General features: G+C 41.6%; 3 protein-coding genes and 1 non-coding gene across 5 annotated transcripts in view; 2 read left to right on the plus strand and 2 right to left on the minus strand.

Annotated features, from left to right (window-relative positions):
• Positions 1-4393: 4393 nt before the first annotated feature.
• LOC149290592 (chemerin-like receptor 2) lies at positions 4394-5491 on the plus strand. The gene has a single exon (XM_089488409.1). It carries the CDS (start codon positions 4394-4396, stop codon positions 5489-5491), a length of 1098 nt encoding a protein of 365 aa, XP_089344535.1.
• Positions 5492-7515: 2024 nt separating this feature from the next.
• Positions 7516-10819, minus strand: LOC149290593 (elongation factor 1-beta). Its single transcript, XM_089488547.1, has 6 exons — positions 10740-10819; positions 9992-10114; positions 9753-9885; positions 9123-9189; positions 8101-8226; positions 7516-7670 (listed from the first exon to the last, which is right to left on the minus strand). Exons 1-6 carry the CDS (start codon positions 10817-10819, stop codon positions 7516-7518), a joined length of 684 nt encoding a protein of 227 aa, XP_089344673.1.
• LOC149290594 (small nucleolar RNA SNORD51) lies at positions 9259-9336 on the minus strand. Its single transcript, XR_016272737.1, has one exon. It is a non-coding gene; the product is annotated as a small nucleolar RNA SNORD51 (small nucleolar RNA).
• A 2754-nt stretch (positions 10820-13573) lies between the features above and the next one.
• Positions 13574-17903, plus strand: part of LOC149290595 (NADH-ubiquinone oxidoreductase 75 kDa subunit, mitochondrial-like) — a 24400-nt gene continuing 20070 nt past the window's right edge. The window contains exons 1-5 of one of the 2 annotated variants that reach the window (XM_089488503.1): positions 13574-13637; positions 14716-14807; positions 15061-15168; positions 15635-15711; positions 16422-16503. In XM_089488503.1, coding sequence (XP_089344629.1) covers positions 13574-13637; positions 14716-14807; positions 15061-15168; positions 15635-15711; positions 16422-16503 — 423 coding nt within the window. The remainder of the gene's footprint in view (positions 13638-14715; positions 14808-15060; positions 15169-15634; positions 15712-16421; positions 16504-17903) is intronic. The other variant, XM_089488504.1, reaches the window with a different exon arrangement.

Raw genomic sequence — 17903 nt, forward strand, 5'->3', positions numbered from 1 at the left:
AGATAGAACCTCTCTGCATATCATAAAGTTCATTTTATTCCTCTTTTTTTTTTTAACCAGTTTAACCACTGGTCGGTTAATTGTATGCGCAGTCATCTATGGGTGTTGTACTCAACATGATTTCTATGTAATTAGAGAGCAGGGAGGGATCTACAACATGAAGCTTTTTCTTGTCCCTCTTGCCTTTACGGTTACACCCAGCTTGACTTTTAGAGAATGCTTGCTGGTAAGTTATGTTCCATTTTGTTCATATTTTCCTCCTGCAAAAATAATTATTAAGTCATTCTTTGTGTGTTGTTTTAGTAACGAAATCCACAACAGATTTCTCTCTTACATGGGAAGGGAAGGAAAGGATCTCTGTGGGGGGGGAGCTGTGCATTGGTACCTTATGATCAATTCCTTATGTAAATATGTGTTACCGTAGGGTGACCAGATTTTCAGCTTGACTGTGAGACATATGGAAAGGATATAGTGAGGCCTTATGCTTTCATAATGCACTGAAGTAGCAGTAAAGATGAATAGGTTTCCCTTTGTTGGTTTAATGCTCTGCTATCTAAGCAGGGTTTATGTTGTGATCTGTGAGCCTGGAAAGAGTGAATACGTTGATGTAGTAGAACTGTAAACAAAATGTGTAGAAGAGCCTCATAAATCAAGATGAAACTTATAAATGTGCTGTTCCTGCATTATAAGATGTACCAAACCTCATATAAAGGAGAAAATTGACAGGTTAACAAAACAAGTGAAAGGAGAAAAGTGAACAAGGAATAACCAGATTAAAGGCGAATGAATGGAGTTAAATAAAGGATACAGATCTAGTTGATCTAGCTGTCTAAATAATTACTTCTGTTCAGTTTTTTTTTTTTACAGAGGAAGGTCAAGGGAAGGGGGTCCGTTAGAAAGAAGAAATAGAGAAACATGTAAAACGTGTGCTTTTCAGAGGAAGAGCTTCTAATTGAACTCTACAAAGTAAAAAAAGTCCATGGGACCCAACGGATTACATCCAAAGTTATTAAAAGAGCTTCAGGGTATCCTGGAAAACCATTGGTAGAATTATTTAACCAGTCACTAATGGCAGGAGAAGTTCCAGAAGTGGAAGTTGGCAACTGTAGTACCACTTCACAAAAAAGGTAGCAGGGAAAACTCAGCCAACTGCAGACCAGTAAGTCTTATGCCGGTAGCTGGGAAATTAACAGGAATGTAATGCTAAAGGAAAAGATTGTTAAATATCTGGATGTAAAGGGTTTGAGAAAGATCAGAGAAAAACATGGGTCTACTGCAAGGAGATCTTGTCAGACTTAATTTACTTTTTGGTGGGGTAACTAAAGTTGTAGACCATGGAGGAGCAGTATATATAGCCTCTCTGGGTTTCAGAAAGGCATTTGACACCGTCCTTCACAGAAGACTTATAAATACATTGCAGTGTTAGGGGATTGGGTGTTAAGATAGTTTAATAGACAAATCAATGGTTGAGTGACAGGAGACAGAAGGTTATAGATTCTGGTGGGGAACCTCAGGGATCGGTACTGGGACCCAAAACTTTTTATATTTTTATAAGTGATATTACGAAATGTCTGAATTGTAAAGTGCTGTCTTCTTGCAGATGATAAAAAGGTTTGCAACAGGGTAGACATTCCTGGTGAAACAAGCCTAATAGCTAGTGATTTAAGTAAATTAGAAGAATGTTTAAGAGTGTGGCAGCAGCAGTTTCATGTTGATAAATGTAAAATAATGCAATTGGGATGTGAAAATCCCAATACAGAATATAGCCTTGGGGGCACTGTCCTGTCAGTGGCAACAGAAGAGAGGGACTTGGCAGTAATTATTTTTGAGTAGTTAAAGAAAAGCAGGCAATGCAATAAAGCATCACAAAAAACAAGCAGGGTGCTGGGTTGTATAGTTAGCGGCATTAGTAGTAGAATAAAGGAGGTGGTTCTGCCAATTTACAGATCTCTGGTGAGACCTCACCTACAGTATTGTGTACCATTCTGGTGACCCCATCTCCAGAAGGATATTGGCATTCTGAAGATAATTCTCCAGAGGGCTACTAAAATGGCATATGGTTTGCAGGGTAAGAAGTATCAGGAACGACCAAGGGATCTTAATATGTATAGCTTGGAGGAATGAATTAGAAAGAGAGGAGATACTTAAATACTTATACAACACATTAAGAGAGGGAGGTTCATTTCAGAGGAGAAATTTTAGTACAAGAGGCTGTGGTCTAAAACTGGAAGATCTGAGATTGAAATGTAACGAAGTTTTATTTTACTGAGAGGGTAGTAGATGAATGACACCCCCCCCCCCCCCATTAGAAGTGGTAGATGCTAAAACAGTGAGGGAATTTAAACATGCGCGCGACGGGCATAAGGCTATCTTGAATTCAAGACGAGACCGTTTAACTGAATAAGGACTTTATACTGGGAAAAACGGCCTGACTAGATGGACCAAATGGTTCTTATGTGCTGTCACATCATGCTTCTATACCTCATTTATGACACTTTCAATCTTATGTAAATTAACTCTTCTGAAGTTTATTTTCATACGGTACCTAACATGATGTCATAAATGAGGGAAAACAAATGAAATCCCATTTATTAATTGACCTATACTGGTGCTTAAAGTTTAGGTTGACTATAAGAATAACCATAAAAATAGCATGGCATTAGGGAATTTTCGGGGGGGAGATGCCCCCTCTTGCCTCCTACTGTAGGTGCCCCTGATTAATATCTACTGGTTTTTGCACTAGGGTAAATTCAACTTTTGTTTGCAAAGCCCTCCCAGTCTAAGTAGCGTTAGGGGAGCATGATGTCACACTGCCTTCATTTACTTTACAAAGGGAATGATTACTAAAACCTAATTTGACAATTTGACAATATCAATGTCATATTCTGCCCCCACAACACATCAAAGAATATTTGCATTCCCGAAGCTATAGTTCGTAGCAGCTGGAGTCCCTAAAGATGCCTTTCCAAGTTCATAACATCTGCTTCCTGATTCATAAAGCATGAGCCGATTTTGTTTTAGACAGCTATCCAGCTTGCTTTCGAGCTGTTGGCAAATGTGCCACAACTATCCGCACTTCGCAGCACAAATCAGAAACAACGCAGATGTGTCCAAAGTGGCTTTTTTTGTCAGTGGTTGGTTATTCAGCACAGAAGTCTCCAGCAGTTTGGGATCAGTGGGTATTTTTGATGTGCCACGTCTTTACTAGAAGTGTTGTTGCAGATGTTACTTGTCCCCCTAGGAAATGACTCAAATGGGTGTATTTGTCTCTTCTTCCAGGAAAAGAAGATCACAGCTGAGCTAAGGAAGAAAAACACTCTCACCCACTGTCTGTAAGTTTGAAAATGCCGTGAGTGGCATACTGATAAGATGATAAACGTCTTCCAAATGTAAACAACACAGTCGTGGCTTTCCAAATGCGATAGGAACTATACTGCGCTGTTATTGTTTTAGCACGGGGGAAACAGAAATATGCTTGCACAAATCTAACCAAAACTCTTAAGACCCAAATCCAAATTAGCAAAGGCCTCTAATAGGACCATTGCGCTTAATGTAACCACAAAAATGTGTACATTGAGAAATGTATACAAGGAAATTTGGTCGTCCCACCAAAGAGAGGAGGTGTAGTTACCTAATAATCATCAGGTTAACCCTCCCAACATGAGTTCTGTTAGTCCTGGCCAATGCAAACAGATGTGTCTCCGTACATGCACAAACTGGTCGTTCTACTAGTAAAGTCAAAAGGTCCGTAAGCCAAGTTGTGTGGCTCGTAGGTTTTCAGTAATAAATGAATGATTGTTGACACAGCTACAATTTGAAATGACTTCTTTCAAAGAGGAGCCTTTAGTGTTATATTTTACTGTGCTGTCGAACGGCACCATCTTGTGGAATTGTGGCAAACAGCAAACATAAACCAACATGCCACATATGCATTCCAGTGTGCGTAGAGACTGGGCCGGACTGGAAATAAAATTTGACAGCCTACTGGGAAATTTCCCAGCCACTCGAGCCCTACATAGGGCCTTTGCTGAAATAAATTTATAGATAAACAAAGTACAAGGTAGGAACGCCTTTAACTATTTTTACATTATTACTTGTTGATTTATATTGCCATCATTTCCACAGTGCTGTACAATTGGTTTTTGTACCTCTTTGTTATTGACAGAAATTAAGAAAATGTATTTTTAAAAATAGTTTCAGTCCTGTCTTAAGTCCAAAGTGATGCACGACTTCTTAAGTTCTGTTTGTCCATTGTAGAGCGCTACAGGATATGATGGCACCATATAGCTCCCTAATAACGTTAAGATCAGTATACATAATGTTTGTATATTTTTTAATGTTTTTTTGTGTTACCCTATATTCTGTACCCAGATCTCTGCAATTTGAAGCTTAAATGGAGGAAGCAGACCAGCCTTTTTATTCTTCCTTGGATGTATTTGACAACTACTCCTATACATACGAGTATTATGATTTGGAGGAATCCCCTCATGATGCTGAACAACCTCACGTGCTCCACATTGTGTCTATTGTCATTTACTCCCTGGCATTTTTATTAGGTGTGCCTGGTAATGCCATTGTGATTTGGTTCACCGGTTTCAAATGGGATAAGACAGTCAGCACCCTGTGGTTTCTCAATCTGGCCATTGCGGATTTCATTTTTGTCCTTTTCCTTCCACTACATATCACTTATGTGGCCACCAACTTCCACTGGCCTTTTGGGAAATTCCTGTGCAAGATCAACTCTTTCATTGCAGTTCTTAACATGTTTGCCAGCGTCTTCTTCCTGACAGTTATAAGCTTGGACAGATTCCTGTTCCTGGCCCGTCCCAGCTTCTCGCTGACACATAGGACACTAAAAAAATTCACGATTGTTAGTGGGATTATCTGGATACTCGCTGCCATTATCGCTAGCCCTGCGTTGTATTTCCGAGATACAACCGAGATAAGCAAAACGGTATTCATCTGCTTTAACAACTTCCATGAACATGACCGTACAATCATCCTTAAAACACACACATGGCTGGTCATGATAAGGTTCTTCATCGGATACCTCTTTCCACTCCTAACCATGATTATATGCTACACGTTCCTTGCTAAACGGATGGAGAAAACCACCCAGCCATCCAATAAATTCTTCTGGACTGTCCTGGCCATCATTGTAGCATTTTTTGTCTGCTGGACTCCATATCATATATTTAGTTTACTTGAACTGAAAGTCCATCATAGCGGAGTATACCAAGAATGGCTTAGAATCGGAATGCCCATTTCAACCAGCTTGGCTTTCATTAACAGCTGCATCAACCCAATACTTTATGTTCTAATAAGCAAGATATTCAGGAAGCAGTTGGGAACATCTGTAGCTGAAATATTTAAACATACGCTCAGAGATATAAGTCAGACTGGTATTAAAGGTGAACAGTTGATGGATTCTGAAAATAACCCAACCAGATGTGAGGTTCTGGATCTTGAACAGATTAAGGGGAAAATATAAAGTCTTTCTTTTAAATACACACACAAAAAATTCATAGTATTGACATATTTCTATGTATATGATTCTATACTGTAACAGAACTTTTAATATATTTGTTTAGCATTTTTGTGCATTATAAGACATTATATTGATTTTCTGAGAATTGTGCCTACCAAGCCCAGGACCCAGACATATTATACAGTCAAACTATGGTTAACTGTTAATATCATAGAAGCTTCAGTTTCTGGGGGAAATAGCTGCAATTTTTACCAGTGTTATGAAACAGTAGTTTTAAATTTTACAGGATACACTGACATCCTTCAGAGTCCATATTTCACTGGAGTGTAAGTGTATTGCCAAAGTATAGATCTGAGCAGCTTGCCAATTGGGTCACTCGGCCATTGTGCAGAAGCAAGCCCAGTCTGAGATACACCCTAGCCTCGAGTTGTGGATAATTCCGGTGGAAACTGAAATCAGCTGACAAGATGAAATTGTTGCTGTAAATTAGTCTTTAGCCAGAAGCGCTAGGATGGCTCTAACTTAAGACCTCCTAGATTCCAGAGCTTTATAAGATTCTTCACCTTTCTGTGCGGCAGGCTATAAGGTAAGACTGTTGACTAAAAACTTCCATCATTTTAGCAAAATGTATTGATAAATTTCATGGTTAAAGTGGTATGTGGGAAAGTAGCAGTTTTGAGCTCGAAGTTTAAAAATATTAACATTCATGGATTCTTGCTTTATTTGGTACATTTTGCTAAAAAAAAAAACAAAAAAAAAACAAAACACTATAGCTAGTGGCAGGGTAGAATGACCCGAGCCAAAGTATGGCCCAAGATATTTCCTTTGGAAGACCAAACTTCCTCCCCACAGATGGAAAGATACTAAATTCAGAAAAACGCTATAACATACACAAAAAAAAATATAAAAAAAATAAATCAGTTAAATGAAATTCAGATAGAGTTTACTGGACCCTAGCACCCTTGATTGTTTTGCTACTTAAACGCTTTGCCCACAAATTTGTCAAAACTATTTTTGATATGACGGCACAGAGCAGCTTGGGGAGACAGATTTAAATTCATGTTTGCACTATGCACTTGCCTTTAAATATTACCAGAAGGTATAAATCACTTACTCTAGTTTGTGTATACCTGTATCACCTTCAGAGTGCTATATTGCGATGTAAACATAATCTCAAAACTTATCCTGCAGTAAACACTTTGATTTCAAGCTGAGACATGAAGGTTGGCAGGTACGCAGACTCGCAAGCGCTTGTTATTTGCACATAATTTATATGTCTGCACTTATGTGAATAGTAAAGAAAGCTTACAGAACACATTTCAATAAAAACCTTAACATATCACAAAAGCTGTATCAATTTAAAGGGTAAATATGAGATCTACTGAACAGATCAAATTCAGTTGCAATTTCTTAAAGGACACATACTTCAACCTCAAAGAGTATGTTGAATACCCTGAACGGAAGACATATGCAGCATTCAGAAGTATGGCACATGAAGTGAGATACAAGCTCATCCCCTGTATGCAAAATATTCAGGGGCAGTCTGGAAAACACCAACCAGCAGAAGACAGCATGGCAGGCTATGGATTGCGTGTAATCAGTACAGAGCTATGCCAGGAATGCCCAATTATATATGCAGTGGTAAAGAAGTACTTTATAAAGCATAGATGTCCTCATGCAATCCCAAAAAGGTGGAAATACCATTCATTTAATTGTAAAGCAACAAACCTGGAAACCATTAGCCAGTTAACAACTGTGAAAGTATATTGCTTCCAATGAAGCAATATTTGCTTATGGTTCATGCTGCATATGAAGAGTAAAGTGATTTCTGTTTGTAGCCACATCTGTGGCTGCTGCCCTGTCTTCTGTGAAAGAAGACACCCATTACGATTCCATCAACGTCTTACACAAGTAATCCTTGAGGTTAGTATGCTAAAGCAAAAACCGGTAACAGAAGACACAAGCCAGAAAGTCTTAAGTGATGTAACGTTTTATTGAAGTGCTGTGTGAAAGTGCTAGGACTGGATTTAGATCTTGTTGAAAGCGGCAACATCCATGGACTGAACAAAGTCTTCAAATGCCGTGATCTTTTCCTCCAGAACATCTGTGCCTACTTTATCATCTTCTACCACACATGTGATCTGCAGCTTCTTAATGCCATAACCCACTGGAACAAGCTTTGCTGTAGACAGAAGATAGCCAAGGTTAGCTACAGGGCTTACAGCTGCAATCATGAGAAGAGCAGCCTATCTTAACCTAGACATACACAAATGTCTGCTGTATTATAGCAAAGCACCCCATAATTAAGGGGAGTGTGCCTTCATTTAGCAAGGATGCATACCACTATGGCATGTAGCAGCAGATTACTTAAATGCAAGTCAAAGGGCTGTATACACCCAATTAACAATACTGGTTGGTGCAAGTCCATTCCCCGTTGAGCTACAAAAAGGCATTAGATATTCCATTCTCCAAAGCGCATGTCCACTTTTAGTGCCAGTCAGAACAGAAACTAATCCATCATTATGTATCAGCCGAAAGATGGTGATAAGTTTCAATCATCATTACAGCACAAGTACTTGCCGAATCAAAATGAGGATTTATAGAGAACTTACATGCTCCCCACACCAAGCCATCCATCTGGATACTTCGTACACATTCTTCTAGTTTGGCCATGTCTGTTTCATCATCCCATGGCTTCACATCGAGGAGAAGAGATGATTTGGCAATAAGTGCTGGTTCTATTGAAAAGAAAAACAAAGGTAAAACTTAATTTGTGTGTCACAGCAACATCCATACAAAGCAACTTAATGGGAAGAACACAAGTTAGTTTATTATGAGCCCTGCATTACTAGGTAATTTTAGCATCTTTATGTGCTACGCATCACAACATATCACAGCCAACATGCAAGAAAGGCCAGCCCTTAGACTGATCTCTGCTTCTTAAATTCTGAAGGCTTCTGGAGTTACCAGTCAATTTTTGTAAGGGCTACTAACTTGTGGCTGGCTAGAGCAGTCAACGTGTAACAAATTACTATTTGATTGTATCTAGGTATTCTATACAAAGTAGAGCCTACATGCAAAGCCAAAGTGCTACATTGAGATGGCAGCAGAAGCTTTCCATTCCTCTAGAAAAGATTTGAACTAATAAGCCATCCACTCTGGTATTAGATGTGAAACCAGTAGAGCCCCTTAAACTTTTGGGACCACAAAGGTCTCCAGATGTAAAAGTTATCTACTTGTGTCAGAAGTTGGCATTTTCCTTCAGAATCCACAACAGAATCCAAGACCTTAAAATATTTGAGCCCAAGACTGCAGGACTAGGAGACACCATAAATCCCATTCTATGTATAAGATTCAGGTCAATTCTGTATACAGATTCTGCACGGTCTAACAAAACCCTGGAAGACTTGACACTGTTTGAGACACAGCCAATGCCTTCAGAAAGTCTGTAAAGCAACAAGGCTGCAAATCGTATTACTGTACCACAGGAGGAATGCTGGAACTGCTACAGGGAACAAACAGTTTCAGACCAGTATCTGTGGACAGGGAATTTTATACACACAACTCAATCTGGTATGTTTTGGCAAGGTTTGTCACATTACTTTCATTTAGTTGTAGGACCTGGTGGACTTACTTTTAGATTTCTTTGATTCATACTGGGCCAGACGCTCCTCTCTGATTCTCTTTGCGTCTTCGCTTTCCTAAAAGAAAGTAAAAATCTTTACATAAACACAAGCCAATGAGATGGTGCTTTGTATACATGTAGTAGACTGGTGCGGTCAGAAGAGAACATATACATCAGTAATCAGCCGAAAGATGGTGATTTAGTTCATTCATCACATGACCAGTCCAACAAAACCCACTGACAGTGAATGGTATTGGAGCTGTTTTGGGTGCACTGTTGTCTCAGGGAGCAAAATGTGATAGAATATTCTTAAGCTGCAACTAAAACTTTTTTGGGGGGTAGAAACTAGCCCCATGTTGAATCCTTACAATAAAAATGTACAACTCTTGTCAGCCAAGGAAAAATGCAGATAAGTGGTCTCATATTTTAGGGAATAGATACTAGCATTGCTCTCATTTATCAGTCGTTTACCGCCAGCATGTCAATACACCTTTTATTCAAGCCCCTGCGGCTACGTTGTGCAAGCTTGTATCCAGCCGACTGTTCAAACCAAACCCGATTTACCAGCATGGTACCTGTGCAACTTTGTCATGAAAATAGTTTAACAATCCTGCAGGAATTAAACTATTAAACTCTCACCTCCTCCTCATCAGAGCCAAACAGATCAATGTCATCGTCATCATCCTCTTTAGTCTCCTTAGCAGCACTGTCTGTTGTGTCCTCAATATTTACAGGGCCATATTTGCCCAAAGGCTTCTTCACTCCAGGAAGGCTGTTAGAAAAAAAACAAATGAAACTTAAGTATAAACAGTGGACAACCAAGAGCACACAATTAATGGTACATCCTGCCAGAACTATTTATAGTGAAGACTCCTTACCTGGCTGCTTGCTTCTCATAAGACTTGATGTGGTTGAACCACCTTAATGCATGAAAGAGTTCAGCAGGGGGAGCACCAGAGAGAGCCTCGAATACAGCAACGTCAGCTTGGGAGGGAACATGCCTAAAGGAGAGAATCGAACATATTACACGCGGGACAGTCAATTAGCAGCCAGACATACTATACAGAGATTGACTATGGTCACATATACTGCAGCTAAACCCCAGTGCTCCAAAAAGCAAACAGGGACATGTCTCTGTATAGCGACATATCTGGAGTCGTGGTGGCCTCTAGTATATTTAGACATTCCACCACGTGTTGCTTAAATCTGTGATGAACTTGTGTTTCTCTACAGCTCTTATTTTTTTCTCCTACGGCTTTACCGGAAGTAAACCTCGACAGCTAGGCCTCACGCCACGTGTTCGTGCTCATTCATTCAGCACCGGAAGAGCAGTCGCAGCGATGACTTGCGCATACAAGCCGCTTCACACCGGTGACAGACAGGCACGCAGACAGCAATCGGATACATTTACAGGCGAGACATAACTTATCATACATTCAGCGGACAGAATACAACAATGGCGCAGCAAATATTACATTATACGCCATTAGAAATCATTGAAATAGCACAATATTTTAATAAATACACATTAAATGCATGGATTGCGTTCCAGAGACACAGACACACAAATTGCTTCCCAAACCTACCCCTGTAACCAAATAATAAGGATTTACTTCTTCCACTGACCCCTCGATATAGCTCTTGTCGGCCAGGAACTCATTGAGGACCTTCAGGCCGGCATTGGATTTGAGATCTCCGAAGCCCATCGCGGCGTCTGCTACTATAGCTCTATGTCACGCAGAGGAAGAGAAGAAAGAGGCAGTGAGCCGGCGACCTCGACTTTTATCCTCTGACGTCTCCAGGCCGCCTATAACCGGGCGGAGCTACTCTGCGAGGAGTTCTACGTACCAGAGAAAGCATTCCTTACGGGTCTTTGTCACCCGTCAAGGCCTAGATCTCGGTTCCTTATTTGTCTCCTAAGAGCGTTCGTTCTTTTTGTGTGTTAGAGCTAAGATGCTTCTATGCACGTCTTATTTATTCTGAGGAGAAACATAATTAAAGAAAAAGAACAATAAATCCAATTATTATTATTATTACCTGGGAGTTCATTTTCAAGGCTCTCATATAATAAAAGGGACACTCCGGGCATCATTTTCTTGGTGCTGTTTTTGTAAATGCATGGCGGATTCTGCACAGTCCCCCCATATATGTTTGTCCCTTCCCCTGCTCTCCTTATATTGTGTGCCTCACACATCTCCCTGCAATACGTATTGAATGCCTGCCAAGTGTCTTGCTTTGTGTGGCACAGTCCTGATTTTGCCATTCTGTCCTGCTGAGCTCTAACTCAGTCCCATTTTTCAGGACAGAGGTAAAGCTCTGCAGGGTTTGGGAACGCAATCCTGCAGTCCTCATTTTATTCTCCGGCTTGGAAATCGCTTCTGTGAAGGGCTTTGAAAGAAAGAGTTAGGATCTTGAAATTAATCCTGAAGCGCACAGGCAGCCAGTGAAGAGACTGACAGTTAGTAAAACAATGGCAGAGGAAGATAAGTCTGGCAGCAGCATTCATGGTGGATTATAGAGAGGTGAGACGGTTAAGAGGGAGACCAGCTAAGACAGAGTTACATTAATCAAGGCGGGAGATAATAAGGGCATGGACCAGAGCCTTAGTGGCATGCTGTGTTAGGAAGGGATGGATGTGGGCAATGTTTTAAAGATGGAGGCAGCAGTTTTTAGAGAGACTGAATGTGGGGGGTGAACGAAAGGTCGGAGTCAAGGGTGACACCAAGACAGCATGCGTGAGTAGACGGGGAGATGATGGCACCATTGATATTGAGGAAAACTGATGGGGGAATCTTAGCTTTGGAGGGAGGGAAGATGAGAAGTTTGGTAAAAATATTGGGTGTTTCTAAACTCAGGACAAATAGTACAATCTAAATAGCGTATTTTTTTCATTATATTTTATAGATGAGTGAAAGAGTTTTTAGGGGAAAGTCCGAAAAATTCCTCTTTTTCTCCATATTTTATACTTGTTTTATAGTAATAATTATATGATATAATCAAAATAACCCACAGAAAGCCCCCCCTTGTCCAGAAAAATAAATACATAATATATATAACTAATGTGGGTTCAGTAAATGGGTTAGAAGAAAATTACAGTTTAACAGGACGACCTCAGAAATATTAAAACTGCCATTGTCACGAATGGTGCCAAAAATAAAATCGGCCATTTTCATGAAGGAGAGTAAAATTGACAAGAAATATTTGGTCCCTTGGTTATGGAAACCCCCAGTGCTGAAGGGGTGAATTATTGACTGGTATCAAAGCTTATAGCTCTTGCTTACGCCAGCCGCACACCTTTAAATGGTAACTTTCCGGGCAACTACCTACGCTGATTACGAAGCGTTTACGCTTGCGATACGTCTAATATAACAAGTCATAGCGTGGCCCGACTACGCACGTTACGTGACGGAAATTGCCGAAGTGTTTGCCCTCTCCGCTAGTCTTCGAAAACGCCTGCCCCATTTTCCGTAAACACCCGAGCTGTTTCCGTCATCTTCTCCGGAGATTGTCGATTCCGCCATATTCGCCAAGAGCTAAGACTGCGTTGTTGTGGTCGTGAAGGCCAAATCGGCGAACGGCCCGAGGGGAAGTAAGCCGGGTAAGTGAGGGAGACTGAGGGGTGTTATCTGTCGCCAAGCTGTGCGTTCCAATACACCGGGATACGGGTAACCGGTGCTGGCCGCGCATACGGCGTGCTGGGTCACTGTCATGCCCTTGACAGGTCTTTCTGCAGAGCACCGTCCTTCCTTTGCATTAGTAGAAAATTAGGACTAGACTTCTCTCTGTGGGCAGTGACTATTATTTGTTTATTGTTTTTATTTACTCGTTTAATTAAATACGTCCGTTTTATTCTGTGGGTGTGAGACTTCATTGAAGTCCTACCACTACAGTTGGTAATTTGGATATGTATAAATTAGAATGTTTGTATAATTTATATTTATTTCATGCGTTACAGAATAAATAATTTAAGTTTTCAAGTAAAACCGTTTATATCATTCCTGAGAGTGAAAATCTGGACATCCTTTCCAGTGTTCTGTATAATGCCCAAAGAGGCACCAAAAAGATGATTAAATGGAAAATGTAGGCTTAACTTACTTTTTAATAATGGAAGTTTTATATTTTATAGTTTTTTTTTTTCATAATTTAAAATCTTACTTTATTAAAACCAGAATTTGTATTATTTACACGTGAACAACAATGTAGGTTTGTTTTTTTGTTTGTTTTTATGTATAGTTTTCCTGGGATAAAACAAATTTTTTTTTATGCAATGGTTAAATGTGTTATTTTGCTTCCATAGCAAGAAGTTACATCAACAAAATAAACAATCCAAAATACTTTAATGATTGTATATGTTTGTAACAGTTAATTTCCTAGATTATGTAAATTTAAGAAAGATACTGTATCAGTATGATTTCATATATGGTTTAATATATATATATATTTTCTATGATTTCAGCACCATGCTGCGATTTCCTTCGGTCTGCAGGTCTCTGGCGAGTGTAGCACAGTCCACCAAAAATAATGGTAAGTGTTGTCTCCTCGCCGAGGAGATGTCTGGGCTCTATTTACTAAAGTGCGAGCTGTCGTTAGAGTTGTGCCCTCGCTTCGCTGTCCATTATGGCCAACATTGGCAGGTTTGTTCATATTAATGGCTGAACAGGTCCTGTATAATACAATACTTAACTGGTGAGGCTTAAGCTAAGTAAGGTATAGCTAAAGCTATAAGTTGTACGGGGCTGGTATTAAATCGCGTAGTTAAACCCACAGCTCCTCCTGAACGGACCTCTCTGTTTTCGGGTTACCAGGTTTAGGTGGAGGATGCTCATAAAAAGTGCGTAATACCGGGTGGCATTGGTTTTAATCGCGCTCTGCGGTATAGGTCCGTGGTTAAAGAAGTCCTCAGCATAGACTCTGACACGGATGTAGCTTTCACGTTTGTGTGTGAAGGCCGCTAAGCAGTATATACAGTTCTACCTGTAAAGTGCATTCCTGTGAAAGCGCTACAATATGTGTAATTGGTAATACACGCTCGTCTAAAGTGTTTTTTCCCATGTACATGTTTGTTCTTGAAGTCAAGATGTCCACATCAATGCTTGTGGACGTATGCACTGCTTTCCCAGAACACAGAGCCGATTTGCCATGTAGCCCGCTGAGGAGTTATTCTCTTTTTGTGTGACGACTGCATACACCTGGAGGCTGAAAGCTCTATACAGATTTGCCTTCCATATCTATATACTTTCTTTTTTATGCGTTTAGCTTTTTTACTCTACAAAGCTCTACCGTGCCTTGTTAATCTCTCTGCCCCCACTGGTAGTGCTTGTACATTACCCTTCATTTCTGACTTCAGAACTTTATACTGTGTCGTAGCTTCAATTGGTTCGACATATCTGTTGCCGAGTGTCCATCTTGTCCTACTTTTGTCTGTCAGACGTGCCAAATTGTCTATTTATATTGTTGTTTACCATTTACTCTGCAAGAAGGTGGCATCCTTTTATCAGCTTCAATTAGCAGATCTAGTCATATAATGTTTGTACTCCAGCCAAAAGTAAATGCCAAAATCCATTCGGAATAGTTTATTACATAATGTGCTTCTCTGTTTCAGTCCGGACAACAGCAACAGCTGCAAGTAACCTGCTTGAGGTGTTTGTGGATGGCAATCCAGTGATGGTTGAACCCGGTACCACTGTGCTACAGGTAAAGAGTATCCCACCATTCATCAGCGCCCACCCACTGTATTCCTACTGCTTGGTCAGCTGTTATCCCATAGCATAGCTTCTCATAGTAGCTATAGGTGTTTAGAAGCCATTGGCAACTTCCAATTCCTATCGTAACCAAGTAACAGGTGAACCCCTTAGATCTGTTAGTGTTAATTACCTAATTGGTGTTTTAATGGTATGATGGTAGAAATGTATCGTAGGTTGAATAATATTTTTTTCCTTATTTTTAGGCCTGTGAAAAAGTGGGTGTGCAGATTCCTCGGTTTTGTTACCATGACCGCTTATCTGTTGCTGGGAACTGCCGCATGTGTCTTGTGGAAATTGAAAAAGCTCCCAAGGTCTGTAGAATCTCATTGTGGGCTGCATTATGATTTACGAGCAGTTGTGAGGACCTCTTGTAGAAATTGAAATTTTTAATTGCACATTTAGTAGACCAGTGTTAATGTTTGTTTACCGTTTGCAGTTGGCTTAATGTTTTTTTTTTTGTTTTTTGTTTTTGTTTTTTCCTTCCTTAAATCCTGCAATAGTCGGCTGAGAATAATAACCTGTCTACATGTTGACTTTTATACGATCAATGGGCACTTTTCAAGTTAATACATTTGAATATGCTTGACCTGTAATCCATTACGCAACCGATAAGTTCGCGATTCTATGCCGCTTTTAAAATAAAGTTTATTTAGCAAACCCGAAACTGAGTAATCATCCATGTATATAGTGGGTTTGTGGATTCATTTAAAGTTAGCGTCCTAAAAGTGACGGTCTGTTTCATGTTTCTCTATTTTTTGTTTTGTTATGTCTTTAAAGCCCGTGGCTGCTTGCGCGATGCCTGTAATGAAGGGATGGAATATCCTGACAAACTCGGACAAAACTAGGAAAGCAAGGTAAACTGATGGCACCGTCATAATGAGTTTACAAGGTTTTAATGTGATGTGATAAGACTCTAGGGATATCCTCTCCTCATAAGCCAAAAACAAAAGTCAGGACTACAGATTTAATCATCTTCCCTGTGAAGTCAAATGACTGCTCCCTGTAAGAAACCGCTGATTAATGGCATACAGTAGCTCTGTGATTGTCCAATTACTGCGGCCCTGCATTAGAACATTGAGGAGTTTCCACTGTTCATGTAGAGACGTCTCTCTTCTGACCTGCTCAGGACTCCAAAGAGTGCTCTTATTATTACAAATGGATTGTGTGCCGCAAAATGCATTCCTGAGGGCGAGGATTTCTCAACTAGCCCTTGCAACTAACATTTTAATAATAATGTTTGTAAACCCTTGTCTTGTGTCTTTTAATAAGACATCTGGTGGGTACATGGTTAATCGTATAATTTTTTTTAATAACTGCTTCCCCTGTATGATGCATTGTTTAAATCAGTTTCTAAGTCTGCTTGCACAATTAATTATATGAAAAATCCCAACTCTCTGTCAACCTGTTAGAGAATAGATCCCAGTAAGAATTTATGGGGTATCCAAGATGCACAACTGGTGGCTTAAATGAAATGAGTAAATATGTGGTTGTATTCTTATTACTTTGACATGTTACCCATGATGGGTGCGATCTAGTCTAACCATGTCCTTTCTCTGGTCACCAGGGAAGGTGTAATGGAGTTCTTGCTAGCAAACCATCCACTGGACTGTCCTATTTGTGACCAGGGAGGGGAGTGTGATCTGCAGGTAAAAATAATATACATAAAGTGCCAATGTGTTTATCTTTTTACTTCATTTGTAGCAATTGCAATTTAGAAATATCTCACAAATAAATGGTTTGTTTGGTCCTTAACCCCTTCAATCCCGGAGAAATTTTGCCATTTTTGCGCTATGTCGGTTCAGCGATGATTCTCTTTTACTGTGAATAGTGTACCCATATAAACTATATATTGTTTTTTCAAGGAGAGATAGAGCTTTCTTTTGATACCATAGTTGGATGATTAGCTGAAAATTTAGAATTAGAAATTTAGTAAAAAGTAGCAAGAATTAGAAAAAAAAATCTGTGTTTTTTTCATTTTCCCTCTGAATCCTCACAAAATTAGGTAAAAAGACAGAAAATTCCATCCAGATTTATCCATTTAGGTGTCCTGTAGATGTCGATGTGCCCAAAGTGCCCGTTCCCGGCCGCCAAAGTTGATCACGGCCAGTCGGCAGTTTTGCTCTAAGTCCCCGTTTTTGGCAGGTCAAGTTGCTTGAGAAACCCTGGAAGTCAATGAGGTCGGATTTGCCGGCCGCATCCGACCCTCGCTCCATCGAAGTCGGCATGCCTTGCCGGATTTTCCCGGTGGTGACGTGGAACTCCGTCCCGGTTCGCCAGGGACGTCAGGCACCCTCCGCCGGATATATAGGGAAGCTGCTGCTTGTTCCAGAGAGCCGGCTCCCAACGACCTCGCGAAGCCCAGCCCGGGTGCCGGCCAGGTCCCGGCCCCGGCCGGTAGACCTCCGAAGGTCCCGCCCTGGGCTCCACGGACCTCGTGACGCCCGGCCCGGGTGCCGCACCGGCGGTCCAACCCGCCCAAGTCCCGGGCCGGGTCCCGGGAACACCACCATGGGGCAGACCCCCGAGGGTCCCGCCAGGGGCTCCCCGGACCTCGGGGTGCCCAGCCCGGGTGCCGCACCGGCGGTCCAACCCGCCCAAGTCCCGGGCCGGGTCCCAGGAACAGCACCATGGGGCAGACCCCCGAGGGTCCCGCCAGGGGCTCCCCGGACCTCGGGACGCTCAGCCCGGGTGCAGCACCGGCGGTCCAACCCGCCCAAGTCCCGGGCCGGGTCCCGGGAAGAGCACCATGGGGCAGACCCCCGAGGGTCCCGCCAGGGGCTCCCCGGACCTCGGGGTGCTCAGCCCGGGTGCAGCACCGGCGGTCCAACCCGCCCAAGTCCCGGGCCGGGTCCCGTGAAGAGCACCTAAGGCAGACCCCCGAGGGTCCCGCCAGGGGCTCCCCGGACCTCGGGGTGCTCAGCCCGGGTGCAGCACCGGCGGTCCAACCCGCCCAAGTCCCGGGCCGGGTCCCGGGAAGAGCACCTAAGGCAGACCCCCGAGGGTCCCGCCAGGGGCTCCCCGGACCTCGGGGTGCTCAGCCCGGGTG

The sequence above is a fragment of the Sceloporus occidentalis genome, unplaced genomic scaffold (assembly GCF_023333645.1).
Source record: "Sceloporus occidentalis isolate IW3139 unplaced genomic scaffold, rSceOcc1.0.p SCAF_38, whole genome shotgun sequence".
NCBI classification, from domain to species: domain Eukaryota; kingdom Metazoa; phylum Chordata; class Lepidosauria; order Squamata; family Phrynosomatidae; genus Sceloporus; species Sceloporus occidentalis.

Excerpts from the sequence above, each read along its gene's own strand:
- LOC149290592 (XM_089488409.1), top strand. The coding sequence starts at position 4,394 with ATGGAGGAAGCAGACCAGCCTTTTTATTCTTCCTTGGATGTATTTGAC.
- LOC149290593 (XM_089488547.1), bottom strand. The coding sequence starts at position 10,819 with ATGGGCTTCGGAGATCTCAAATCCAATGCCGGCCTGAAGGTCCTCAAT. Across the intron at positions 8,227-9,122 it reads TGAATCAAAGAAATCTAAAA|AACCAGCACTTATTGCCAAA; the intron begins GTAAGTCCACCA and ends TCTTTTCAATAG. Across the intron at positions 7,671-8,100 it reads TGGCTTGGTGTGGGGAGCAT|CAAAGCTTGTTCCAGTGGGT; the intron begins GTAAGTTCTCTA and ends TTCTGTCTACAG.